This window comes from Sinocyclocheilus grahami, unplaced genomic scaffold (genome assembly GCF_001515645.1).
Source record: "Sinocyclocheilus grahami isolate Dianchi unplaced genomic scaffold, SAMN03320097.WGS_v1.1 scaffold84.1, whole genome shotgun sequence".
NCBI lineage: Eukaryota > Metazoa > Chordata > Actinopteri > Cypriniformes > Cyprinidae > Sinocyclocheilus > Sinocyclocheilus grahami.
The window spans coordinates 2,012,555-2,039,487 of record NW_015505263.1 but is presented as its reverse complement, the minus strand read 5'-3'; the positions used below and the strand labels follow the sequence as shown (position 1 = coordinate 2,039,487).

The 26,933-nt window shown below is 38.6% G+C and overlaps 1 protein-coding gene across 1 annotated transcript; it reads right to left on the bottom strand.

Annotated features, from left to right (window-relative positions):
* Positions 1 to 1,653: 1,653 nt before the first annotated feature.
* On the bottom strand, positions 1,654 to 25,080 carry kif26ba (kinesin family member 26Ba). The gene is made up of 10 exons (XM_016274105.1): positions 25,048 to 25,080; positions 18,377 to 18,521; positions 15,036 to 15,298; positions 13,315 to 13,498; positions 12,150 to 12,309; positions 9,136 to 9,298; positions 5,617 to 9,022; positions 4,119 to 4,321; positions 3,895 to 4,045; positions 1,654 to 3,690 (listed from the first exon to the last, which is right to left on the bottom strand). Exons 1-10 carry the CDS (start codon positions 25,078 to 25,080, stop codon positions 3,542 to 3,544), a joined length of 4,857 nt encoding a protein of 1,618 aa, XP_016129591.1. The 3' UTR covers positions 1,654 to 3,541.
* Between the last annotated feature and the right edge of the window lie 1,853 nt (positions 25,081 to 26,933).

Genomic DNA, 26,933 nt, shown 5'->3' with positions numbered 1-26,933 from the left:
GAATAAAATTTTATTTTTACCTAACCCTCAGGTGTTGTTCGCATGGCGGTTAGGTAAATTTTAATGAAATGAAAGTACTGTACTATAGATAAATAAAATGTTTATTTACGTTTTGTTATTCAATTGTATTTATGGAATAATGCTGATCCATTTATTACCCGTTAACTACTTTTTGAGCATAGACCTGAAAATGAAATTTCCAACTTAAAACTGTTTTGGAGCACAGAAAATTGGTCTCTTTTTAAAGACACTTGGAAGTGAATAAAAAAAGGGTTTAAAAAATGAAACCATAAAAAAACTTATACATGTTTAAGTTTATTATTATGGCAATTTTGACTACTATTATGACTATTTTTAAATTTTATGTGAAATATGTATTTACCAAAACTTGTTGTACTCCAAATGTGAGGTTGATATAAAACAATGGGCGTTTGGTAAGATTGTTTGGCTGCAGAACCAAACATTTCCACTAAATTAAATTTTCTTCCCATTCATTTCCACTGTCACTTCTCAACAGTACAGATGTGACTTAGTCAGGACCATTTAACCGTTTTGAATCATGTCCATGGTTTTTTTTTTTTTTTTCATATATAGCAAGTGCCAAAAGCAAGTAAAAATTCAAAACATTTTCTGAACAGCACCAGAAGATTATAGAAAATTAGGTTTTATGACCAATAAGGGTCACCTTCCGTTCACTTTTGTTATTACAATGAGATCTTCCACACTAAGCATCAGGATCACTGATGAGATGGGTTATTATCTGTATTTCAATCATGACAACTCTCGGAACATTTTAGCATGGTGATGGATATGACAATGTTAATGTATTTGGTCTTGGCAGAACAGATCTGCTACGCTGCTGAATTGCTGCTGCTGTTGGTTATTGCTGTAGTTGTAGATTATTGCTGCTGCTGCTGCAAGCAAGTACAGGAACATGCTACTGCCAATGCATATGGCGATACGGTGCCATGAGTATTTAAGACATACCGCTGCTGCACAAATAGCATATAAAATAACCCGTAGCAGATCTATACATGTGGAGCTGGGGAAGGTGGAGGGTTTCAGAGAACTCTGAAAGCACGCTGCAGGAATCTCAAGTGAATGCTAGCCAGCCATATAAATGCAAAGCAGTAAGCTCATTGGCTGCATATGCAGCATGGACCAATCAGCTTGTGCCAAGTCGTTTAACTCTCTGAATATCATCAGTTATGTTAACACCCCATCAGAAAGCGCCATCTAGAGTTTCATGACTGAGCTATATATTTGTCCTGTCAGGGTGACTTATCATATACTTATAAAATACTTATGTTGTTCTTTTAATGTCTGATATGATTTTCTATCGAACTGCATCTGTGGTTGATGGCTGTTCATTAAAGCCAATGAAGATTACTCTTGTCTGCAAGCAGCTTAAGACATCTAAAATGAAGCTCAGGGAATTTTGAATTAAAATAATGCATAAAAGAAGACCAACTAAAGGTTGCTTTCATTCTTTTTTATCAGAAATTCCATTTAAAAAAAACAAGATTTATGCTGCAGATCTGCAGAAAAAAAACGAAATAAAAAAAACGTAGTATCTGAGAAACGTTTTAAGAGAGGATTAAAATTATTTTAGTTGTCAATTAGCTGTGCAGAATAAGGCAGAAAAAAAGAATGAAGCTTCCAAAACATCCTTTATTTACATCAGTCCGTATGCCAATCAAACTCTCATTCAGGCTGTGTTTTTCCCCATAGAACAAGAAATCATGCCGACTGTCGCAGTATTAACATGAAGCAATATGTTGACAACTTTCCTCATCTTCCCTCATACATCTATAATGCCAAACTCTGTCTTTTTTGTTTTTTCTTTCTATTCACATGACTTAGTGAAAGGAGGCGAGGCCTTAGTTTCGCAACCATGTTCGTGAACATTAAATCGCATTTAGGACGATATTCGTTGCACATTGTACCGCATATCACACAATGCATTACTTGAACGATCCACAGATGCTGAAGAATGTGACGGCTTGTGATGAAAAAAACAGTTCATGAATAAACATGGAAATTGCTTGTTCTCTCGTCTCCCATGATTTGGCGATAGATGCATTTACAAAGAAATACAAAAACAAAACCTGTATAATATATAAAGAAGAACAAAAGGGAAATATAGAAGTATATTTTATATATATGGCATGAATTTAGCTACTGTACAATTTTAATGCATAGTGCTTTGCAGGCTAAATAAATTATAGAATATAAGCATCTCTGTCATACAGGCCTCCTGAGGTAAAAAATAAATTATATCCTTCATTCATTACAATGCCAACAGGTCAAAGGGCAGCAGGAATGTTGCTCCCCTTTGCTTTGGCGAGGGTCAGGGCAGGGAAGAGGAGTGAAGCGGGAATGGAAAAGCGTATGAAGTCTTTAGTTAGTACCAGAAACAGGCTATATACTCAACTATAAACGTTTAGAGCTGAAACTGTCTCAAGCACCATATATATACTGTATATATAAACAGATTTATACCAAAGTGTTAGCACACTTACAATGAGACCACATAGAGGGAAAGCCAATGACCAGACATATGCACCAATCTGATCTGGAATGCAACACAACACTAAATTTGACTAAGTTTTATTAGACCAAAAAAATTATATTGGGAAGTTACATTTTAAAAATGCCCAAGAAGTTGGCATGCATTAAAGTTTTTGTTTCTTATTGATATTAAAGATCCTTGTTGGTCCTGCCAGACTGAGGATTTTTCTCGCCTCTCAACCGTGACACGCTGGAGCGGCCGAGCCCGAGGCGTCACACTGCTGAAAATGCCAACATAACCGCAGGGGATGTGAAAAATCAATGAGCCAATGCCAGAATCATTCTTCTAGATGTCGTGCTGTGCTATTTCATGGAATACGATACACTCTATGTGGTCTCAGTGTGTCCAAGAATACAAAAATTATATAAAACACACGTAACAGTTCAGTTGAATGTGACTAGTGTATAACAATACAAATACCGAGACAGACTCAAAGAGATTAAACACATAATTTAACAAGCAGTGTTTTCATTTTCTTTTTCTTGTTACTTTTTAAACTTTTTTTGTTTGTTTGTTTTGTTTGTATGCATGTTTTTTTAAGCTAGCACCATCTGTACACAAATATGGATTTTTGTCCATAGATTTCCAAGATATTGAAGTGTTCACAAGGCACTTGTCGTCCTTTTTGTTGTTTTTCATTCATCTTCTTCAACGATTTGTTTTTTATCCACATATGGCAATATAATTAGTTTGTTCACAGCAAGCGAGCAAGCCCATTTTCGAAAACGACGACTTCGTAGTTCCAAAGTGCTCATCCATCTATGTTGGACAATGCTTTTTTTTTTTCGTCAACTCTCCAAGTCCAGCGTTTTCCGTTCCCCACCAAAACCCATTTTAGAAAAAATAGTAAGCCTTTATATTTTCCCAATCATTTCAGCCATCATTGTGTTGATGAACTTTATAACTTGCTCACATACACTCTGCTGAGCCTTTTCCACTTCCAATTGTCCTTAATACTTGGCGAATCTTTTACCGTCGCCGACAGGTGATGTCAAAGCATGTGATCATCATCAGATGAGCTTTGCAGAAGTTGACCCGGTTCTCCAGTCGTTCCGTGACAAACTCCAGAGCTTCTAAGTACTCCAGAGAGTCCACTTCAAACGTCTGCTGAAGGTCAACTGCAAAAATGAAAGAAACGGATGTTAACTGACAGAAGTTAAACCACACAGTCTTAAAAAAAACATTTTACAATGCCTGCAGGTTGCACAGCTATTGAGTGAATTTGCTATTAATTAATTTTGTTCATAAATGACTATTTCTTGGACTTGAAACGGTTCAATAAAGTACCATTGATATCAACCAAAATTGTGCAAATGACTTACATTCAGTGGTCCATTTCTCTGGCTCCAGCATCAGATGTTGTTTGGTTTGCTCTAGTTCCTTCTTCAGCCAATCGTACTTGGCCCGCACCTCTGAGATTCTCTGTTGCCGATACTCTAAGATCTTCAGTTTGGCACTAAAGTATACCACTTCCTGAGGGCACAACAACAATAAGTGAGAGCACGGTCAAGAGAAGTGCAGTAAAAACACTGCTGCTCACTCTTACCTTATTGCCTACGGTTCGTCTCCTCTGTAGACGTTCAACATCATCAATCTCATAAACCTTAATCTCGAAAGGTTCAGCTAAACCCCTTTGTGTGGGCCGGAGGGGACCGTCCACCCAGCGTACCCCTGGACTGATGACCGGCTTTCTCACTGGAGAGGAGGTGTCTAAGCTGAGGTTAGGAATTAGACGGCGTCTCTGGGACCCTAGGGATGAAATGTCATTTTATGAACACTATGTAAACATATTTTATCAATCTTGAGTTGTTTTATAATGAAACCAGGTAAAAAGAGAGTTTCAAAGTGTGCTACAGTGCTGAGCCAAAGTTTATCCTACACAAATCCGCACTCCTACCAATTCGATGCAGACGTGTAATGAAAAAAAGCACTGAGATAATAGCAGGACAGTATCTTGTCTGACCAGTCTGGAGGAACGAAGTCTACAATGAGGAATTTGCCAGAAGTGGTTCCCTTATTTGCATATAAATTGACAGTTCCAGGTCTGCTGATAAGTTATCTGATTTAAAACCAAGGAACAAGGTAATATTAATGTGTTTCAGCTTGTCATTTGGTCTGAAAACAGCACCGAAAAGGTCAAACTTTCAGTCTTCCCTCATTGCCCTGGAGAGAGAATGCTCTGCGTCCAGGAGAACATTGGCAGTTGGCAGTTGATGTAAATTTTAACTGTACGTTGTGGTTTTATATCCTTGCAAAGACCTTTTCAGGTAAGATATTCGCAACATGATTACAATACTACTTTTCTTTGCGGTTCAACGTGTACTGGTCTAGCTTTTGTGTCTGTTGTTCCAGAGCCAGGATTTAAATTTTCAGTTTTCCCACCATGCAAAGGTTTGTGGTGGTGAGAAATAGAGTGAAATTCTTTGCCTGAGGAAACGGGAGAGGAGGTGTGTATTCAGGAATTTAGGCAGCACTAAATATTGAAAGACCACCCACAGCTAAGTTTGGGAACTGCTATCAGTCGGTATCATAACAGATCATCCAAGCGTGTACGGGGAGTAGAGCTGTTTAAAAAGTTTTGTTTCTTCCAAGTATAATCTGGAATGAGTCCTGAAAGCTTTGTAGTACAATAAATTTTCTTGAGCATCAGGGATTACATTAATTGTGCTGAGATCTTTGTATTGCTGAACTGTAGAAAGATGGATGAAATGATGAGCCACTGAATACACTTGCCAGACTTGAGAAGCAGACTATACACACAGAAGAAAATAAAAGTAAAGAAAAAAGATAAATGTGTGTGTGTGTGGGTGTGTTTGGATATTTTGTATTACACAACAATTAATTAGTAAAAGAAATAATTGCTAACACTTTACTTAAAGCCTTCAGGTATAATGCATTATAAAGGGTTATTAAAGGGTATAATACATTATAATTATTCATAATGTGCATTGTAATACATTATATCTTGTTGTAAATAAAATAATGTTGCATTCTAGATTTTAATCATAAAGAAGCATAGTTTTAAGCATCTAATATTTGCTTACCTGTATTACATCTTTTCTTTGAATTCTTGAGGCTCCTGCGACCACTGACAGAGCTGCTGTTTTCACTCATAGAGTCCTGAGCGGATGATGTGCTTCCTGTGGCCTCACTGTCTCGTATCATACTCTCATAGCCACTGCTGCCACCACTGTGGTAGAACAAAGCAGTCTTTCCCATTGCAGGAGGAAGCTCTCCGCTTAGCACACTGCTGTTGTCACTGGCGTGTCCGCTACTGCAACGGTGAGGCCTTCTTGGGGCAGTGATCTTACTGTAAGGTGAGGGCAAAGTATGGACCACTGGCCTTTCCTCTCCTTGGACTGCTGCTCCTCTCTCTTCAGTGTCTGAAGCCCCTCGTCCTTGGGCAGCACGAGAGCTGGCGCTACCTTGTAGGAGCTCAGAGATTCGTCCATTCACTGCTCTTAAAGGTAGCTTAGATGCTAACCCTGTCCCCCTGCTGCGACTTAGGGACTGGGTTGACCATGAATTTTGGTTCTGGTTCTTTCCGTTAGGAGGCAAACTTGAGCTTCGGTTTACTGATTGTGGAAGGGACTTGGTGGAGAAACTTAAGGTCTTAGTGCTGGAGGTTGACAAGCTTCGAGCTTTGGGACTTGCCATAAGGAGTTTGCTAACTGCAGAGATTTTGGATTGACTTGCTTTGGGTGATTGTGATGCATTATTGTTACCATTTGGTCCATTGGTAGGTGATGAAAGCAAACTGCGGTTGATGCTCCTACCTGTCCTTGGCATTGTACTGTCTTTTGCAACTCCTCCTTTAGAGCCCAGAGAGGTCAAACTCTCCGCCCTCTCTAAGAAATGACAGTCATAATGTGCCCCATGAGACCTCCCTAAGGAATTGGTTCTGTTTGCTAACTGCTCAAGTTTGGCACTGAAGAGTCTGCTGCTCTCAATATTTGGTCCTTTATGTTTACCAACCAGGTCTTCAGGTGTGCTGCCAAGGAAAGACAGATGATGGTTTGATGTCTGAGAATTTCCTGGATTATGCTGTGGACTTGCTCGATTCCTCTGGTCAAGGCTAGACTTCCTTACAGGTGGCAATGGTGGGATTCCTTTCTGACGAGCAAAGATACCTTGCCTCCCTGCTGAACATCTTCTTTCGAGTGTGGCTCTTGGACTGCAGGGAGTGGAGGTGGTAACCCCAAGGCTTTTATACTCTCCACTCATGTAACGGTATGTAGGGTCTTCCAGATCGTCCTGCTTATTCAAGCGATGCCATGCACGAGGGAGACTACCCGTTCTGAGGATGTCTGCAGAGTACACTTGAGTTATGCTTTCAGGTGCATTGAATACCATCTCACAGCCATCCACCACCCGGTTCATGGAATCAGGGGAACATGCTGCTTCACTCGAGTTGAGCTTGTCAACTTGCCATTTCCTTTTTACAGATTCCGATGTTCTCTTCTCTGACTTAATATCACAGACCATGTCCAAAGGCTTGGTCTCTTCACATCCCTCCCTTTTCATCCAAGGGTCATCAAAATTTATCTCACTTGACATTGGAACAGGTGGGGATTTGGGATCTTTGACTAGAGGGGTTTTGGTTTGCAAGCCCTGCACAACCATTGGCTTAACAGCGGCACATGGGTGAGTTGTGATGTTGGTCTTAAAAGGAACATAGCCACTTGAGGTTGAGGACAGCTTGTCTAGTTTATGTTTAGCTGTGTTTTTATCATTCACTTCAGTTGTATTGGAATCACTCTCTTTGTCTGAGTTCTTTTGGTCATTTGACTCAGGGTCTATGTCTCCTTCTTCTTGAATTTCTAAAAGCCTATCTTCCGCTATTGCCTCACCTTGCCCAAAGCACTGTTGGGCAACAAAGCTATGACATGACTGGTCACCATCACTGCCAGCACTCATTTCACTCAGCCATGAGCTGATTGAGGAACGACGACTAGCCTGGGCGTACCCTTCTATCTTGCTAAGAGGCAGGAATTTAGAAATGTTGACTTGTGAGATAGTGGCAGTGGTAGTGCAGGGAGCAGTGGTGTAATGTTCTAGGTCTTCACTCATGCTGCTAATGATGCTAACAGGCCTTGAACCCGATGCCATAGCCTGCACCGAGCAGTCACTGTTAAAGCTGATAATGCTGGTTGGTCTGCCATTTTCCATCACCCCACTAATTGTCAGCTTTTCCACCAGGGTAAACACCAGCTCATCCTCTCCATTGGGTTCCAAAGGATGCTCCAGTGTAACTGTGGCTGTGGTGTCCTTCGCATTTTTCTTATTGTCCAAAGGCAGCTGGGGAACATCATCACACAGTGTCTCAGCTGATCCAAGGCTATTGGATGATGAAGATCTCTTTAGGACCTGTGGGCTCATCCCCACCGGAGAGGTTCTAGACTCAGGATTAAGCAAAGACTCTGTAGATGATTTTCTAGAGTCTTTATTGAGATTATGTGAGGAGTGTGGTGGTGTGCCAGGCATTACTCCTTTCTGGGTGTACACTTTGCAGCGTTGAGAGGGAGAGGATGGTGGTTTGTACTCTGAGGTTTTAGTAAGACTGGCAATCCCCAACCGTGGGGAGCCCATAGGACGAGGCTTACTCTCACTGCTGCTCCCACCACTGATGGATTCTCTGCTGTCATGTAAACTGGAGCTCTTGGCTCTGTGAAGAGGAGTTAGTTGCCCAATACCGCTGCTGCCAGTCACACTTCTGCTGCTGGAGAGTCCACAACTGCCTGTTGAAGACTGTGTCAAGCTTTCAATTATTGACTGAGCGATCTCTGCTTCTTCAACCACCTCACGGATCTCCTCCAGTTGCTGGTCAGATATCCTCTTAGGAGAACTGGACTGCTGACCCCCTGTTATGACTTGACCATGGCCAGGCTCAAATTTGGCAGCTCTGTCGGCAGGGTCTTCTTCAAAAGGGAATTTCGTAACCTCTTCTCTTCCATCAATACAGTCCAGCCTCTCTTGGAGCTCTGCAAAAGTGTTACACTTAAGACAGTCTTTCTCCTTTTTACCTGGCTCAGCACCTTCCTCTGGCAAAGGTGGAAGTGGCTGGGGATGAACAGTCTGCAAAGGTTGGACAGACTGTGAGGCTTGAACTAGTGGGGCTACAACCTGTTGAGCTGGTTGTGATGTCAAAGAAGTCATGCTAAGATCTGCTTTATTTTTATGTAGGGATGGGATGATAGGAACAAACTCTGGAGGACCTTCGTTGTCTGTTAGCTCTTTGTCTGAGAGGGCTGAGCCATTTGGACCTACGTAGATAACTGTGTCACATGACTGCTCACTGCTGGAATAGTCTTCAGGGTCACTGGAGAGGTGTAGCAGGGGCATTTCTGAATCAACAACATTTCTAGAATGAATGGTTCTCAGCTGTGTTGGGCGACGCATTCTTCCTTCCTCACATGAGCTCTCACCACCAGAGGAACTGGATGTGTATTGCTACAGAAGACAAAAAAATACTGCATTTTAAACAAATAAACATAGAATACAATGATGCATCATTCTATGCTAAAAGAAAGTTCAATAAAATGACAGGGTCATACCACGCTTACTTTAGCCTTCTTCTTCTTCAGCCTAAGAACACGAGAGGCGATTTGAAGGGTAGAGAGTGTCTCTGAGAAGTTGTTGGGGGACGAGGAGATGTGGGCTATCATGGTGGTGCGACAATTCATGTTTCCCAGGGACTCACGTAGCAGCATGGTTAGCTTACTATCTCTGTAAACAAAAAAATGGAAGCGCATTAGCTGACTAGTCTCAGCCTCAGACATCGTGCCCATGAACGTCTGATGCATATGGCACACAAAATTGGAAACACTTCAGGAGTTTCGAAGTCTTAATCTGGTTGGTTGAATTATACAGGATTTACGGGAGACGTGTGTGACACATTCTTTAACATTATACCTGGAAACAAAGATGCCGTGGCACCAGACCCCTCATGGAAGAAGAAGGATGTTGTGTTTACAGCTGTGACAATAAGCGCTTATCAGGATCAACTAAACGCTGGATTTTCAAAAGTATGTGAAATTTGTAGTTCACGGAAATAGACTCTTTAAAATACGTCCAATATCTCTTGTTGTCGGGACATTTCCACACCCCTAAACATGAGTTGCTTAACCTGTCAGTCATATGGCCTCTTGGGGGGTCCTTGGCCAATCAAAGCGCTGCAAGGTTCCCAGACCTTCTACCATCAGTCTGAAGGTCTGGCTACGTGAGACTATTAGCTGGCAAAATGATAGTTGTGTAACCAAATGATTAAAAGTGAAGATACGTGATTTGTCAAATAAGTTAACCATTTCAGAATAAAATGTATTTGGAAAATGCTAGATGCATTCAAAAATCAAGGCTTTTGGAAATAACTCCTTTTCAGTGAATACCTGCACCACTTCTAGCAATCAATCTAATCGTGTAATGCAACCCACTTTAATAATAAGAATGGATAGACCCTTTTGGGCATTTTATTTGCTGACCTTGATTCTAAAACCTTGGCTGCCAGACAGTCTCTTTTTACAGAGAAAGAGAGACTTGGATTGGCATTTCCTGTTCTGTCTGCCTTCCCCATGGCAACCATTAGAGGTGACATATAAAGCTGCTTTTCAAGGATGAGTCAGCTAGCATTACGATATGCACATGCACATTCTCAGTTCTCAGAAATCAATGACCTATACAATAATTTGAAGCAAAAACATTATCACAGAATACAACAGAGTGTAAAGTAATATAATTACAGTGATACTCTTTGCTAATTTGCTTGAAGTTAGATGCTTAAAAATAGTTAGTGAAGTGTGTAGTCAATCTTAAGTGGTTCAGTGATCACATGAAAACTAAGCACAGATTATACAAGCATAATTTACTAACAATGATGTAACAAAAATAAAGTTATCTGAAATATCCCATTAAATAACATTCACCCCCTTGGCAAAATATGTAAAACACTTTTTACAGTTACAGTTTGTGGTTATTGCTACTAATATTATGCCACAAACTGGACAACGCATTCTAGTGTGAAATCAATAACTAATAATGAATTGATAATAATTCTGAACAATATCGTACATTTGACATTAAATCAGAGAGGTTAAGTCATATAATTAGAGAGATAAAAAGCAACTAAAATGTTATTTAGCACTAATTAAATCACTATCTAAAATTAGTGACTTGTGTAGATTTATATTCATTTATGATACATGCATATTAATTAAATTTATCTTGTGCAAATGTTGCATTCCTCCTAAAAGGCCCTAAACCCTAATTACATCTCAGCTCTCAAGAGCTGTTGCGTTTCCAGCCTTAACCCCCATGATGCTTGGCAATGTAAATTTGCCATGATTAAATTAGGGAGCCATGGCATAAAAATGCAAAAGTGGCTTGAGGGAGCTAAATTGAAGCGCTGCAAATTTTTAGAAAAAAAGCTGATGGAAGATGCACGGCACCTTCTCAAAGTTGTCTGTTTAACTGAAATTAACATGCTGCTTAAAGAAATAAAACAGCAGTTGCAGAGAAATCCCAGTGAATATGAAACTGCATCTGTCTCTATGGCTGCTTGGCACAAGCTAATTCACTTAGCTATTACCCCTGAGGAGCGATAAAGGTTACATTCTCTCTGCAGATTCAACGTAGCATTAGAATCCACCAATAATTGCTCACATCAAAGGCTGGAAAATGTCAGTTTGTATATATTATTCATATGAGGTGTGCTTGAGAAGAATTAACAGCATGCAGCAGAGATATGAAGGCTAAACATGTTGCATCTTTAATGAGTTTAGCAAGTGGCGAAATGACTTCACCCATAACAGTATAAACGTAATCTTGTCATTGAGGTTACAACTAGGGTTGGGCGATGTCTACCAAATTGGCATCGGACGATGTCTACAGTGAAACATCACTGGGGGGTGGTTAGAGGTGTGCCCGAAGCATGAAACAAAAAAAATGTTATACAGAGCCACTAAAAGGTTAGCCGCTTGCTAGTGGTAGCCTGTTGCATTATAGTACATGAAAGTTACTGTAAAAAAAAAAGTAAGGAGAAATGTCTGATAGGACGATGGCGAATGATCCTGAGCACCAATGACAAACATCCAATCTTGTCAAATGTGTGGTAAGTACTGCCGCTCCATAGTATAGAGTCCTTGTGATCAAGAATCTCAAACGTGAAAGTGAAAGTAAAATGAGAGCGTGCAATTGAAAGCGGTTTCAATAGCGGCTCCCTGATGCTCGCAATTTATATACAGTCGCCTAAACTTAACCAACGATATAATTGCAAGAAAAAGTATTGACATTTTTTTTTTATCCTTCCATCTCGTAGGCTATTTATTCCCTTTAGGGTTTCCGTAGTACACTTAATTTCCTTTCCGAACACGGAACTGGGATACGGCGGATTGCGGGAGGAGGGGGGGGGGTCAAGATGTCAGCTTAACATCATGATTTCTGTCAGCCATCGCCGATGGATGATGGCATCGTCTATCGGCCCAACCCTAGTTACAACATATCAGCATGAGACTGAAAAGTCTAACCCAATGAGTTTTTGACTGAAATTATATGATATGAGCAAAGTGAAAGGTAAAAGTCTTACTTGTAAGGGATGTGCTTGCTGCCGTTGACTAAAGCCAATATGACGTTCCCCAGGGCAGACAGAGAGAGGCAGAGTCCTGTAGTGCTGTCACGGGTCTTGCTCAAAACCTTAACACAGCTGCCTAAATCGATGAGGTGCAGTCGGCTCCTGCCTCCCGACACTAAACAAAAGAGCCACAGAGTCAGATTTAATAATTAAATTCTTAATAGGCTAATATTGTTTATATATTTATACATATATACATATATTTACACATAATAAAATATGTAATTTTGACAATGCAAGGTACAATATTTAAATAGCTATAAAATAAGAAAATATCAAGCTTGCAAAGAAACTGGAAAAGCAATAGAATGTAACGAAACTATGTAAGGTATAAACACTGTCAAAAACCTCATGATGAGCATCTAATTCCATTATGAAGTGTTACTGTAACCTAATGGTAGACTAATAAAGATAAATGGAACTTATTAGCGAAGACGCTGAGGTTAATGAACCTATATTTCAAATGGTGACATTATATCTCTCTGTGTTTCTATTATACAAGTTAACCTTAGCCATGGAAACATCCAGAGTGGATTTCATGACTCTGCTTACACTAGCTTCATTATACACAGTTTGGAGGTAATTTGAGTTTCTCAAATACCCTAAAAGCCCATGCTAACACATCTGGTTTTACTTTCTATTCACTCTCAGAATAGGGCAGGACTCGCTTATGCCAAACAGAACATTTCTTATGATAAGAGAAATTAGCACTGTTCTCCAGAAATAACTAGTTTTAGCATGACAGCTTTTAGATTAGATTGTACATCTCACATTGACAATGGCAGGGTTTTTTTCTGTTATCACACCCCTCTCTAAGATTATCAGCAACAGACTATTTATAAACCTCACAGGCAACATTTGGAAGTATAATGAGAAAATTCTAAATCAACCGTGGAAGAGAGCAAATACTGCTGATAACACAAGTACAGCTGATCACCAACTTATTTTGTGTTGTAGATGCTGGTGTCCATCATAAAAGTATCTTAACCAGCTAAACTAGCAATAGCCAAAATTTTAGAGCCTAAAAAATAGGTCACAGACCAAAAACCAGTTGAGAACCCCTGCTCTAGTTCATGTTGAGTCTCTTCTGAAACTCCATCTAACCCATAACGATACTCACTTCCACCCTTGCCGGTCTTTTCCATTCGATACTGGTAGATGTGTAGGGTGAAGAGCATGTGAGAGTTACGGTGCTCCTCTTCGTCATAGTCTGGCTTACTGCTGTAACGTGCAGCAATGGCAGCATCCAAGAAGAAAGCAGCCTTCTCAGCTGTAGGAGCACGCAACTCACTCTGATTCTGTAACTGTGTAAAAACAAAGGATGCAAATGTGAATTGTATTGCACAGTTTTGGCTAAAAGAACATCTGGTTTGAGAAACAATACTCACTTTGTACTCCAAACGCAGCAATTTAACAATTAGGCCGATAAATGGGCTGATATTTGGCCTTTTTTTTTATCACATCAAACACAAAGTTTTTGTTTGGCTGATGAGCACTAAAATTAAAGTGTTAAATATTAAATAAATTTAAAAAAAAAAAAAATGTGTGCTATCGGCTACCGACTATATCGGCTATCGGACACCGGCTTTAAAAAAAAAACTCCATATTGGTCGGCCACTATTAACAATACTACAGAAAATAAAAGAAAGCATTAAAACGGTGTCAGTTCAGCTACGTCTTAATATCTAAAAAGAAATTCTTCTATTTGTTATTGGGCAATAATCATGTCAGCAGAGCCTCGGGTATCATGTCTGAATCCGGCTCTGTGTGATAAGGCTGACTGTCACAGGAACAGGAGAAGTGAGGGCATTAAAATCCATTACTGTGAGGTATCAGTCCAAGATTAGATTAGTGCACATGTCTGAGGATTACAGAGACAGGGGTTGTCTCTGCTCGACTAATCTTCTCATCATGTATTAGCATTTTACCCAACAATGGCATCTTTATTGGAAGTTGATTGCCAAACTTGTTTTGTTTTTTTTAACACTGGGGGTATTCCCAGAATAAGGACAGTTCCTTACAGGCAATAAGTGTGCCAATATTGTTAAACTTTTTTTCCCCAATTGAATTATCTGGGACTATTTGTATTAGCAATAAAAAGAAAAGCATGAATCTTTGGGAACATGTCATAAAGGATCTTAAAGTCGAAATGTGTAATTTTTACATCACTAGCAAACAGAAGAGCAAAACACTTTCCCTGCCTACCATTGGTCAGGCAAACAAAAAGTCCTGCCCTAAACTGTTGTTAACTGTTAACTCTTGTTACTGTCAACTAAAACTCAAACTATTAAAACTAATTTTCGGAAAAATTCAATAAAATTAAATTAATATTAGATGAAAAACTCAAACTTAATGTTACCTTGTTAATTACTGAAATAAGTAAAACTATGAAATAAAAATGAATTAAAGCTATTTAGAAATAAAAACTAATTACAATAAAATGACAAAAGCACACAACAAAATGACTAAAACCTAAACTCAAAAATTAAAACGAAAACTGAAAATATAAAGGTAAAAGCTATTTCAAAATAATAATAAATACTATAATAGTATCTAAACAATAGTAAAATAACACTGGCCTCAAACCCACAGCACTGGTTGAGACAAAGTTACGGTTTTCATAGTGGAACAGTTTTGACATTTTTAGGGAAATCAAAAAGTCTAATTTACAGTAGCATGTTATTCACATCATAATGAATTTTAAAGGAAATGGTTATACTGACATAAGAGATTTTTCACAATATTTTAACATCAATCAATGATTATAATCCCTTACATCAACAATATACTGTATAATTCAAGACATTATAACAACATTAATGATCAGAATGACTATTTTACCTGCATCCCGCAGATGGGGTCCTCGCAAAGGTAGACACCTGGAGACTGACCGTCCTGCAAACTGCCTGTCGCCACCTCCGACAACAGATCTTTCAGGTTCTCGTCTTTTCCCCAGACCTCCACAGCCGACACTCGTACGGAGAAACGTGCGCCTGTCTTTTCCTTGCACTCGTTGATCAGTTTGAAGAGCCAGGAGATGGCACACGGGATGATCCCTAAACTCTGCATGGAGTCGTCCTTGCCAATCATAGTGTAGGATTTGCCTGCGATGAGACCAAGGATTGAGTTAACGATGGATCGCTTTGCATACAATCACATCTCTTGTGCTATGAACGATTGGTAGGCCTTTCAAAAGCATAGATTGGAACGATAGTTAAAATAGGTCAGGTGCTAAAAGCCATGGTGCCTGTTTGGCCTCGGGAGCATTACGCCAATACGTGTGGTCTATTTCACACTTTCTAATATGATATTTAGCTTGCAGACCAGCACTCTGGCATAAGCCACAGTGACAGATGTCACACACACGCTAGACAAACACCTTCCAATACAATTAAAAATCCATTAAAGCTGGAAAACTGACAAGATTAGCATAATCACGCTTAGAAATACGGTCGGAAAATGCACTGTGCCTTATCACGAAAATGTTTTGTCTGCCTTAAATGGGTTTTTATTTCCAGAAAAGCCCTCGGTTTGACAGTCCACTGACATTTGCCATATGTCTTAGTGTGGTTGATTAAGCACATGCACCGTGTGGGCAGCACTGGGCATTAAACGCAGGTTCACCCGCAGGACCAGAACCGGAACAACAGCCTGTTGATTGGCAGCGTCCCTGGATTCATTTCTGGACATCACTTGCATAAATACCCCTACTGTTGACATGAAAGTGGCCACTAAACAAGGCCATATGTCACAGCACACATTCAGACCAGATTGAACTTCAAAAGACGGATTCCTCTAGTTTGGGTGGGAAAGAGAGCGAGAAAGAGGAAATATACAAAAAAAGAGGACAAATACCCTCATTTGCACGGTTCATTCAAACATCCCAACAATTCATAAAAAAACAAGCTAGTCCTGCAATGGTGCAGTTGTAGCAGATAATACATTTATTAATGATTTAATATGACACACCTGGAGTAGATTTTTCATACTTTGTTTTTTAAAAAGATGGTTATTCTAAGTTTCCACTTTCATGTTTAAGAAAGTGTTTACTGTTGTGGCAGTGTTCTTCATTGATTTCACAAGGGAGCTGCTAATGGAAAAAACTGGATACATTTTTTTTTATCAATATACCTTTACATTCTGGTCCATTACAACAGATTTCATTCCATATTTTCCCACAAAGTGCTATTTTAGTATTATTTATATACTATTATAGTATTTATTAATATTTTTAAAATAGCTTTTATTTTTATATTTTAGTTTTAATTTTTGTCATTTTTATGTGCTTTTGGTGTTTTTATTACTCTTTTCTAAAAAAAAAATATTTTTTTTTTGTAATTTTAGTACTTCAGTGTATTTTATTTCAGTTGATTGCCAGTTTTTAAGTTTAAGTTTTCATCTCATATTTAATGAAAACAAAACAAAAATGTTTGATTTAGTTGCAGTGGGTTTTGGTTTTAGTTCACAATAACAACACTGATTCCACCACTGAACGTTAAAACATTTAAGAGTTAAAGGTATTTATCAGGCAACAAAATAGTTCTGGATACTGATTGGTTTAATACAGCATTCCAGACGTGCTAAAATACATGCTACATATTTACTATTTAGCTAAATACAGCTATGATGTGAAATACCTGTCCACCTAGCTAACATGTAATTTGTCATCATGCATTTTAATGTATTACACTGCATTAAAATCCAACAAAAACAAAAGCATAACCAAAAGTGCATTCATTACGTTATATGATTACATTTATTTAATTGAATTTATTTTTATTTTATGTACTTTTAATTATATTTATTTTTTATTATTATTTGATTTGATGCATTTTCTTTTTTCATTTCATTATTTATTTTATGTCCTGAATGTAACATATCAAACATGCTCTGTTGAAAATGGTCTTTCACATCAATTAAAGTCGCTGGGCTTTTACTTCCAGGCGAAAATAAGACGGATGCTCCATCGCAGATGAACTGAGAGTCAGTAATTCAATCAGACTGGATGGAGAGTGGCATGATGGGAAGGCAGAGCTTACGAGATTCAATTACTACAGCATCTCTCTTAAAAATGTTACACACACAAATCCATTATATAGGCTTCAACTTGTCCTTCAATTTTATGGATTCTGACTTATTGCAATAAAGCATAAATAAGCCTCCAGGCTGATCAGGCAGTTTCAGGACAGGAGATAAAGCTTCATTCCAGAGCACCGCTAGAGTATTTTAATATTCACCATACGGCCCCTGCATCCTCACAACCAGCATGACATACAGGATCTAGAGGTCAGGCAGTATTATGCATGATTAATATTGCACTCTCTAGTTGATTTGAAGGTCAAAAACAGAGCTATGTGTTCAAGCTAGATAAATCTAAAAATATTCCATCTTAGGTAGTAATGCACTTAAGCACCAGTGGTGACCAGGGGTGTGCTCCTCACACCGCTCAAGTTCACCATGATTCTTTTGTTTCTTGTTTTATACAACCACTTTTTCAAGCCAAATGTCCAAGGTAATTACTTCTAAAGCACTAACAGGCCAGTCTCTGGGTTATTATGGCTAGTTAATTAGCTTTGCATGGCTGACCAATGAAATCACCCTAGAATGCTTTTCCAATGATGTATGAGCCAGTCTTTGGTTTTCAAGTAAAGGTTAATAGAAACGAGGCATCTGAGGCATTACACATTGTCATCAAATCACTGACCAGCAACCACAGTGGCATTTTTCCATTGTTTTCTGCGCAAATGGCTGGTTCAATTTTTCACTAATCTTCCAGAAACAACAATGGACAATGACGGCGAAACAGGGTGAGATCATCTTGTGGTCTACCATGCGTGCTATAAAACTAATTCCATCTAATTCACAGGATGTGAACAGTTGAGTATGGGACGGTCGGGGAGGGGATGGTTATTTATTGAACATAAAACACATCTGAGAGATGGAGATAGAAACATCACAGTGTGACATTCTTTAAAAAGGCAAGAAAAATGTCTGCCTGAAAAGCACTTACAAGGTATTAGTAAAGGGCAACTAAAGCATTTTTCTTTGAGATGGGCTGATGTTGATATATTAGAAAGACACTAGTCTCCCTGAACCCTATATATATATATATATATTATAAATATATTTATATATATACATTTTTCATTTATTTATTTAGGTCACAGCTGTTTGTCTCTTACCTAGTTTGGAGTGTCCGAAGCAAAACACACAGCCGTCTGCTCCATTGACCACAGACTGGATGACCTCAGCCACAGTTCCCGCACAAACCTCTGCCTGCCAGGAAACATAGCACAGCCAATCAAATTCATGCACTGCAAAAAATAACTGAAAGAAAAAAAAAATGATATGACTTAAATTAAAGTTATTAAATGATATAAATGAATATAATTAAATTAAATTAAAGGGGTCATATGATGCGATTTAAATTTTTCCTTTCTCTTTGGAGTGTTACAAGCTCTTGGTGCATAAAGAAGATCTGTAAAGTTGCAAAGACTAAAGTCTCAAATCCAAAGAGATATTCTTTATAAAAGTTAAGAGTCAGCCACACCTACCTAAAACGGCTCGTTCTAACACGCCCCCACATATCTGCATCACTATGTGGGAAGATTTGCATAACACCACCCAAATGTTCACGCAAAGAAAGAAGGCATAACTTTTATTCTCGCTGTAGCATTGTTGCCGCCGCCGCCATGTCGTGAAGGCGCTGTGTGCTTTGTTGTGAAAGCAAAACTACTTTGTTTGGTCTTCCAAAAGAGGACGATATCGCTTCGTCATGCCTGGAGCTGATCCGTGCTGGTCGCTGAGGAAATAACGTCGCGCTGTGGATCGCCGGAGCAGCTTTCACCGTGGACGAAGCGGAGTCCAGCCCGGGGTCATCACATGTGGTTTCTGCACGCATCACAATATGGAAAGGGGCGTAACATTTCCGTCACATGCTTGAGGAATTCGGCCAATCACAACGCACTGGATAGCTGGCCAATCAGAGCACACCTCGCTTTTTCAGACCGATGAGCTTTGTAAACATCGACACGTTTCAGAAAGGCGGGGCATAGAGGAGAAACAATAATGTACAGTATGTGGAAAATAATGTGTTTTTAAACCTTAAACCACATAAACACATTTCATTACACCAAATACACAAAATAATGTTCTTTTTAGCAGCATCATATGACCCCTTTAAATATTTCTGGCTTTTTTGATAAAAAATATCTCAAATTATTTAAACAAACAAAACATGAGAAGCAACACTGCATAACACATTAAGACTTCTTTTTAGAGAATGTACAGTACAGTATATTTTATAAAAGTGTCTTACTGCACTAGCAGATATTTTCATTTAATAGCAATATTTTGCTCAAAGTATAAACGAAAGTCACTTTAAAAAAGTGTGCTAAATGAATAAATGTTATTTTATTTAAAACACATTTTATTTATTTAAAACTTCTTAAAATTAGATAATTTTTTTTTGGTGTGTAAAAGAGATCTTCTGCATAGCCGCAATGACTTCTTGTCCATGTTTTATCAACTACCCAGTAATGCTTTGTGGTAAAGGATCTGGGTTGGTAATCTTGCATATTCAAATCCCAGGAGGGGGTGACATATATGACCCTGGACCACAAAACCAGTCATAAGGGTCAATTTTGCAAAATTGAGATTTATACATCATCTGAAAGCTGAATAAATAAGCTTTCCATTGATGTATGGTTTGTTAGGATAGGACAAAATCTGGAATCTGAGGGTGCAAAAATATCAAAATACTGAGAAAATCGCCTTTAAAGTTGTCCAAATGAAGATCTTAGCAATGCATATTACTAATCAAAAATTAAGTTTTGATATATTTACGGAAGGAAATTTACAAATTATCTTCAAGGAACTTAAACTTTACTTAATATCCTAATGATTTTTGGCATAAAAGAAAAATCGATAATTTTGACCCATACAATGTATTTTTGGCTATTGTTACAAATATACCCGTGCTACTTAAGACTGGTTTTGTGCTCCAGGGTCACATATAAGCAACTGCCATTTTGCTTTTAACCTTAATGAGCATTGTAAGGCACCTCAGGCTGCTCCAGAGGGACTGTCCATTTATTAAGAGCATACTGTTGCTTTGTGCAATGAAACAATACATTTGGTGACACTAGTGGCAGCATGTTTAATGCTTAGCACAGTCTTTAAAGGGATAGTTCACCCAAAAATGAAAATCTTGGCATCATTTACTCACCCTCAAGTTATTCCAAAGTATGAGTCCCGGATGAAATGATGACCTATTGAATGCATCATCCCATTTATAAAAGCCTCCCAGAAGCAAATGCTCCTTGGTTCTCTATAAACTGTGACTAATACGCTTTCTCTCTGAGTCCTTGCTTATTATGGAGATACGGAAATGTGGTCACAGAGAAGCTCAAGGGGCAGTTATAACATCTGTCACGCTGTGAAATGTAATTACTGAAATCAAAGCATTAAAGATTACATTTCAAGTTAAGCACATATTCAAACAACATTTTTTTTTCTGACCCTAGAACAGTACAGCAGTTTCGCCTGTCTTCACAATGCAAAGCCAAAATCAAAGCAGCAGACATAATTACCATAGAAATCCAATCTCGATGCCATATAGATTAGCAACTATAATGCCACCATCGTTACATTGATAGACATTTCGATAAAGCAGGAAAATTGCTTCTCTAGAGTATTCTGATAGATAGTCATTCAGGCATCTATTTGTTCTTAGGCACTGTGATTATTGGTTCATCTTGATTGGTTTAGTGCACAAAGATAATAAAACAGCATCTCTCAAGACTTATTTTTTCTCATTTATGGATCAATAACAGATGAGATCTTATAGAGGAAATTTCCCTGTTATTGACTCTTGACAGGGGAGATAATCTTATAATAGTTCAAGTGGATTTCACTAATATCAATATATTAAATGACAAACTATGTCCATTTTTTTTCAATTTTAAATCAGAACAATAGCTAGAATTAATTCGTACCCATTATGCTTTTATTTCCTTATTACCTTAATGAAATAAAACATTTAGGTTAACTTTTTTATTTTTATTTTATATAATTTCTGACAAACTATTTCCATTTTATTTTCAATTATAAATCAGAACAATAGCTAGAATTAGTTAATACCCATTATGCTTTCATTTCTTTAATGAAATTAAAATATATATATCAACATTTTTTATATTTAATACATTTCTGAACCCTCAAAGATGACGTGTGTAATAGTTAAATTGGCATAGAAAAGTATTATTATTATTATTAATAATACACCAAATAATGTATATAATTATTGTGCATTACACACAAATGAATTCATATATATTATTTAAAATCATATTTAAAAAATAAATAATTTAATTTGAATTTCAACTTGTCAGATGTTACTCCAAAATTTCCTTAGCAGAAATACAAATACAAATACAAAAGCTAAATGCTGACATACGATAAGAGAATAAAATGTTAAAATAAATTAAATTAATAATTTGGTCTGATTTTGATGAGAAATGCATGAGATCATACTGAAATCTCTGACTTTTTATTGCAAACTTTGGTATCTTGGCAAATCTGAGCACAGCCAAGATGTCTTCACATGACATTTCTAGTGTAATTTCTTAAAGGAAAAAATCTGAGAAGTAGGAAACTACAAGGAACAAGTAAAAACTGTACATTTTTGCCTTCCCTGCATGGTAACAGACTTCCAGGAATGTCATTATGGTGTGTTAAATATTTCAACCTTGTGTTATTTAATAGCAAAGCGAACCCTGCCTACACTTTTGCATATTCCACCTGAATTATGCATGAGGTGCATTGTTGAGGACACATCACACACAACACTTCTGGACTAGCCTGCTGAATATGTGCGCACAAATCAGGACAGCTCTTTTGTAGTCTGGGAAAAGAGGAATGCCTGAACTTTGACGCTGTAATGATACTGTCATTTCATGCATTGCTGCCTGTACATCACCCTAATCCACGTAGCAGCATTTCTAGCCATGAAGCTACAGTAGATACAGTATGACTTATCTATACAAGCCTATACGGTCTACTTTTGAGGTAATGCTCCTCTCTGAGCCATAGTGATAAGTCTCAACACCAATAGCCTCAAACTGGCTCAGATCTAATAACGTGCTGGCAGACAGAATTTAATGAAACCCCTTTCTACACCCACAGTCCCTGCACTACAAAGAGTCATGTCTTTTTCTGTTCCTATAACCAATCCTCCCAGGTTTGTTTAGTCACGTCCGGCATCTCAAAACACATTACCACAAATAGAATTACTTCTGTTTGGGGATTTGCAACCCATTGCCTGCATTGAGCCTCTGATTTTCAGAAGCAGGGATAAGATCACGGTAGGGGGGCTCATTAGGCAGCATATGCGGCAGGATGGAGGAGGAGGAGGAGGTGGTGGTCTCTCTATGAGCTCTCACAGCTCTTGTGGGTGAGAACAGTTTGGATAAAGCAGCACGAATAATTAAAGGAGATGCTCTCTTCTGGGTTATTACAGATCTTTAAGAACACTGGAGCGAGAGCCAAACCCACATACTCACTCAGTGGTGCCCACATAGCTACTATTTCTCATCATTACATTATAAAACCTCATTTTATTCATGCCTAAATAAGATAAAATAGCCCCAAAATGTATTTGGAAACTTGAGTGACACTTCAAACATGGATGTCACTGTATACGTTAACAAAAACCAGATGAGATATGCAAACAAATGATGTTTTTCTCAATTCTAATTTAACTTTTATTAACCATATTTGCTATTACCTTCAACCAGATGGTCTCAATGTGATTTTAGTGCATATATGAACTTGTTCTTGAAGTGCTTGAAGAGCCAGTATAGACTGCAGTGTTACCTGTATTGTTTTCCCGTAGCTTAAACTTAATCTTCTACTTCATAACCAAGGCAAAATACTTAATATTTTACCTGAGTCGTCAAAATGGGTTTGTTTCGAATTTGATATAAGCTAACGAAAACAAAAAAGGCGTTGTTTTTTTCTATCGAGTTGTTTCGGCGGCGTACACACGTAAACAAACATACAACGCGACAAGACTAGACTGACTAGTCTAGACCCCCTTTAAAGGGGTCATATGACGCGATTTCAATTTTTCCTTTCTCTTTGGAGTGTTACAAGCTCTTGGTGCATAAAGAAGATCTGTAAAGTTGCAAAGACTAAAGTCTCAAATCCAAAGAGATATTCTTTATAAAAGTTCAGAGTCAGCCACACCTACCTAAAACGGCTCGTTCTAACACGCCCCCACATGTCTACCTCACTATGTGAGAAGATTTGCATAACACCACCCAAATGTTCACGCAAAGAAAGAAGCCGTAACTTTTAGTCTCACTGTAGTTTTGTTGACGCTGCAGCCATGTCGTAAAGACGCTGTGTGCTTTGTTGTGAAAGCGAAACTACTTTGTTTGGTCTTCCAAAAGAGGACGATATCCGCTTCATCATGCCTAGAGCTGATCTGTGCTGGTCGCTGAGGGAATACATCAACTTTCACCGTGGACGAAGCGGAATCCAGCCCGGGGTCTGTCACATGTGGTTGCCGGTCATTCGTCGGATCTGTCGGGCGTGCCGTTCTCGACCCCGCCGCCTCAGCTCACTCTAGCCCGGCCTCAGCTCACTCTAGCCCAGCCTTAGCTCACTCTATCCCGGCCTCAGCGCACGCTTCCCCTCACGCTAGGCCGCTGTGTTTTTCGTTGTGAAAGCGAAACTACTTTGTTTGGTCTTCCAAAAGAGGACACGACTACAAATCAGTGGTATTTACAACACTGTTCCAAAACAGTTTAACCCAAATATCCAGATGTGTGCAACGCATTTTATGGAGGACTATTTACTGATCCTGGTAGAGTAACGTTAGACTAAAATGCCGGCAGTTCTGACTCACGTAAGTACGTTTTCATTTAAAGGATTTGCCACTGATGATTCAAAAGCGAGTTTTGAGGTATTCAGCCAATCACAACGCATTGGATAGCTGGCCAATCACAGCACACCTCGCTTTTCAGACCGATGAGCTTTGTAAAAATCGACGCGTTTCAAAAAGGCGGGGGCATAGAGGAGAAACAATAATGTACAGTATGTGGAAAATAATGTTTTTTTTTACTTTAAACTGCATAAACACATTTCATTACACCAAATACACAAAATAATGTTCTTTTTAGCAGCATCATATGACCCCTTTAACAAATTATTCTAATGATTCAGTTCTTTTTAGTGAGTCAAACACATGCACCGCAACGAGTGTAGTCCGATTCACAAACAAATGATTCTTAGGAGCCGGTTCTTTTTAGTGAATCATAAATATACAGTGGAACGCAGTAGTCCAGTTCATGACTGAATTACTCTTATGGAGTCGGTTCTTTTTAGTGAATCAAAAACATACAGCGCGATCAGTGTAGACCGATTCACAAACAAATGACTCTTATCCGTTTATTTTAGCGAATCAGAAACATGCTGTGCTACCAGACTAGTCAGTTTTAAGAACTGAACTGACCCTTATGAACCGGATCTTTTAAGTGAATCCAAAATATACAGTGAATAGTGAGCCTCTTCTTTTAATGAGTAGTTCAAAAAGACAAGTTACAGCCAGATTTGAAACATTTTGATGAATCCATCCCTGAAATGAATCGATAGGAGCGGTCACTGAATAAATCACCTGACATCAAAAACAGACTACACCTTAAAAAAAATTATAACTTGCAGTTCAATAAGCATGCTATGGTTTATTCCCTGATATTTACAGACGAGTTTTGAAAAACTGTCATGATGAAATGCCATTTGAACACTTTTATATCATGGCATTTGAAGTATGGACCGGGAATGCACAAACCTTATCCAGCTCCTTATATGTGCTTGTAGCCATGCAGAGAAAGCAAGCTTCATATTTTATAGTGGGCTGAAAGATCCCCTCTTGGATTACTCTGTAGAATCAATAAGCATGCAGTTGATATGTCCATTATAATAGATAGATAAGAGCAGAACAGGACTTTATATCAGCCTTTAATCTGTTATCTTCCAGGCAGGGTCTGCAAAGTTTAATTAAAAAGACATTTACATGCAATATAAAGTTATGAATCATTCGCTGGTGTCACATTTCCTAGCCGTGTAAACTGATATTCTGTTTTACACAGTTAAATTATCACAGGAATATTGGGATGAATATTTCAGACTATTGAATTCCCATGTGTTCTGCTCACTCCGTGATGCCTGCAAGGTGTTTTTCTTTAACACCTCAGTTTTAGAAAGCGCTGTTAAAAATTGATTAGCCACTGAATATAATTTATTTTTTGAGGTCAGTGCCTGCACTGTCCAGAAGATTGATGAATCTGTCAAACTCGCAGGATTCATATAAACCACCAGAAATGTACTAGAGAAGAGTAAGGATGAAATGGAAAGAGTCTCAAAGATGAAGAAACAGGATAGAGGAAAATATAGGCTTGCTTTGATCTGTTAAACTCAATGGATACATGTACAAATTTAGCATCCAGACGTGCTTGAAAGTCATGCACCAATTGCTTTATCATTAGCAAGATAATGGAGGAGAAGCCCTTGGTATTTAATCTAGTCAAACTGTCATAAAACCCTGATGGTGCAAATCACGATCGCCGTGTGAACTGGTGCGAAACAGCAAGGCTGGAGATGAAAGGGCAACATCATTCACACAAACATTTAGAACAAATTCCTAATAATATTCACATCATCATGGAAGAAGAATGTCACGTAAATTTGCCAGAGCGCAAAGCACAATTATATTTCAGTTACTGTTTTTATTTAATTAGTTCTATTCAGTACAAATACGAATGATATATCTGACTTTCATCTCTATCTTTCTGTGAGCGCCACAAAAGCAGCCGCATAGAGCATCTACACCCATCAATATCTTAACGCACAATGTTCTTATATCCAAAGGCCACTGTTACAGCCTTGTCCCTTGAGAAAGGTGACATTTTTCTCCTGCAAATGCCAGAATTTGCATTGCCCACCATCCTGCTTATATTCCGGTTGACTGGAGATTGATTCATTTTAGTTTGCCAGCGCAACGCACAACATGCAGTCTAAATGTGGGTGTTGTTTACAGATGAACTCAAGCTGTTCCAATGCAAGATGACTCTTTATGAACTCACCGAAAGTTCTCAATAACAACTCACCATGTGGTTAATAATGAGCCTCTCAAAATCAGCTTTCAAAAGTCACAGCTTTGTTTGACAGAAGATGCTTTAGACAAACCCACTGCCATATGAGATGGTTCTGTTTGGTGAGACTTTATGGGAGATGCCAGAACTAGATATCATGACCCGAATCAAGTCCAAACACAGATGAATATCCCCCATCCTCTGATGTCTGAGAGGAATGCCAGATAGGCTGGTTTCTCTGCGATGCACTGAAGATCAGGATCAACTTTCCCCATCCGGGGCTCCTCCACTGTCAGCGCTCGCACCAGTGCAAGCGTTTGACGGATTCTGTCTGTACCAGAGCTTACTAGGGTGGTTTTAAATAGAAAAACAACAAACTGACAGAGAAATCAGTGATGCGAATGGTTTGCTGACTGAGCATGTAAATGGATAAAGGAATGCAGCCGTAAAGACAGGACAGAGTGACAGGGGGCTGAAGACTTTCCGTTATGTTTGGTTGAGGGTACTGAAATTGCTTTTGCCGTGTATAATGATGCTGGTTTACTAGAGATTCAACTGAATGGTTTTCTGGAAACAGGGAAAT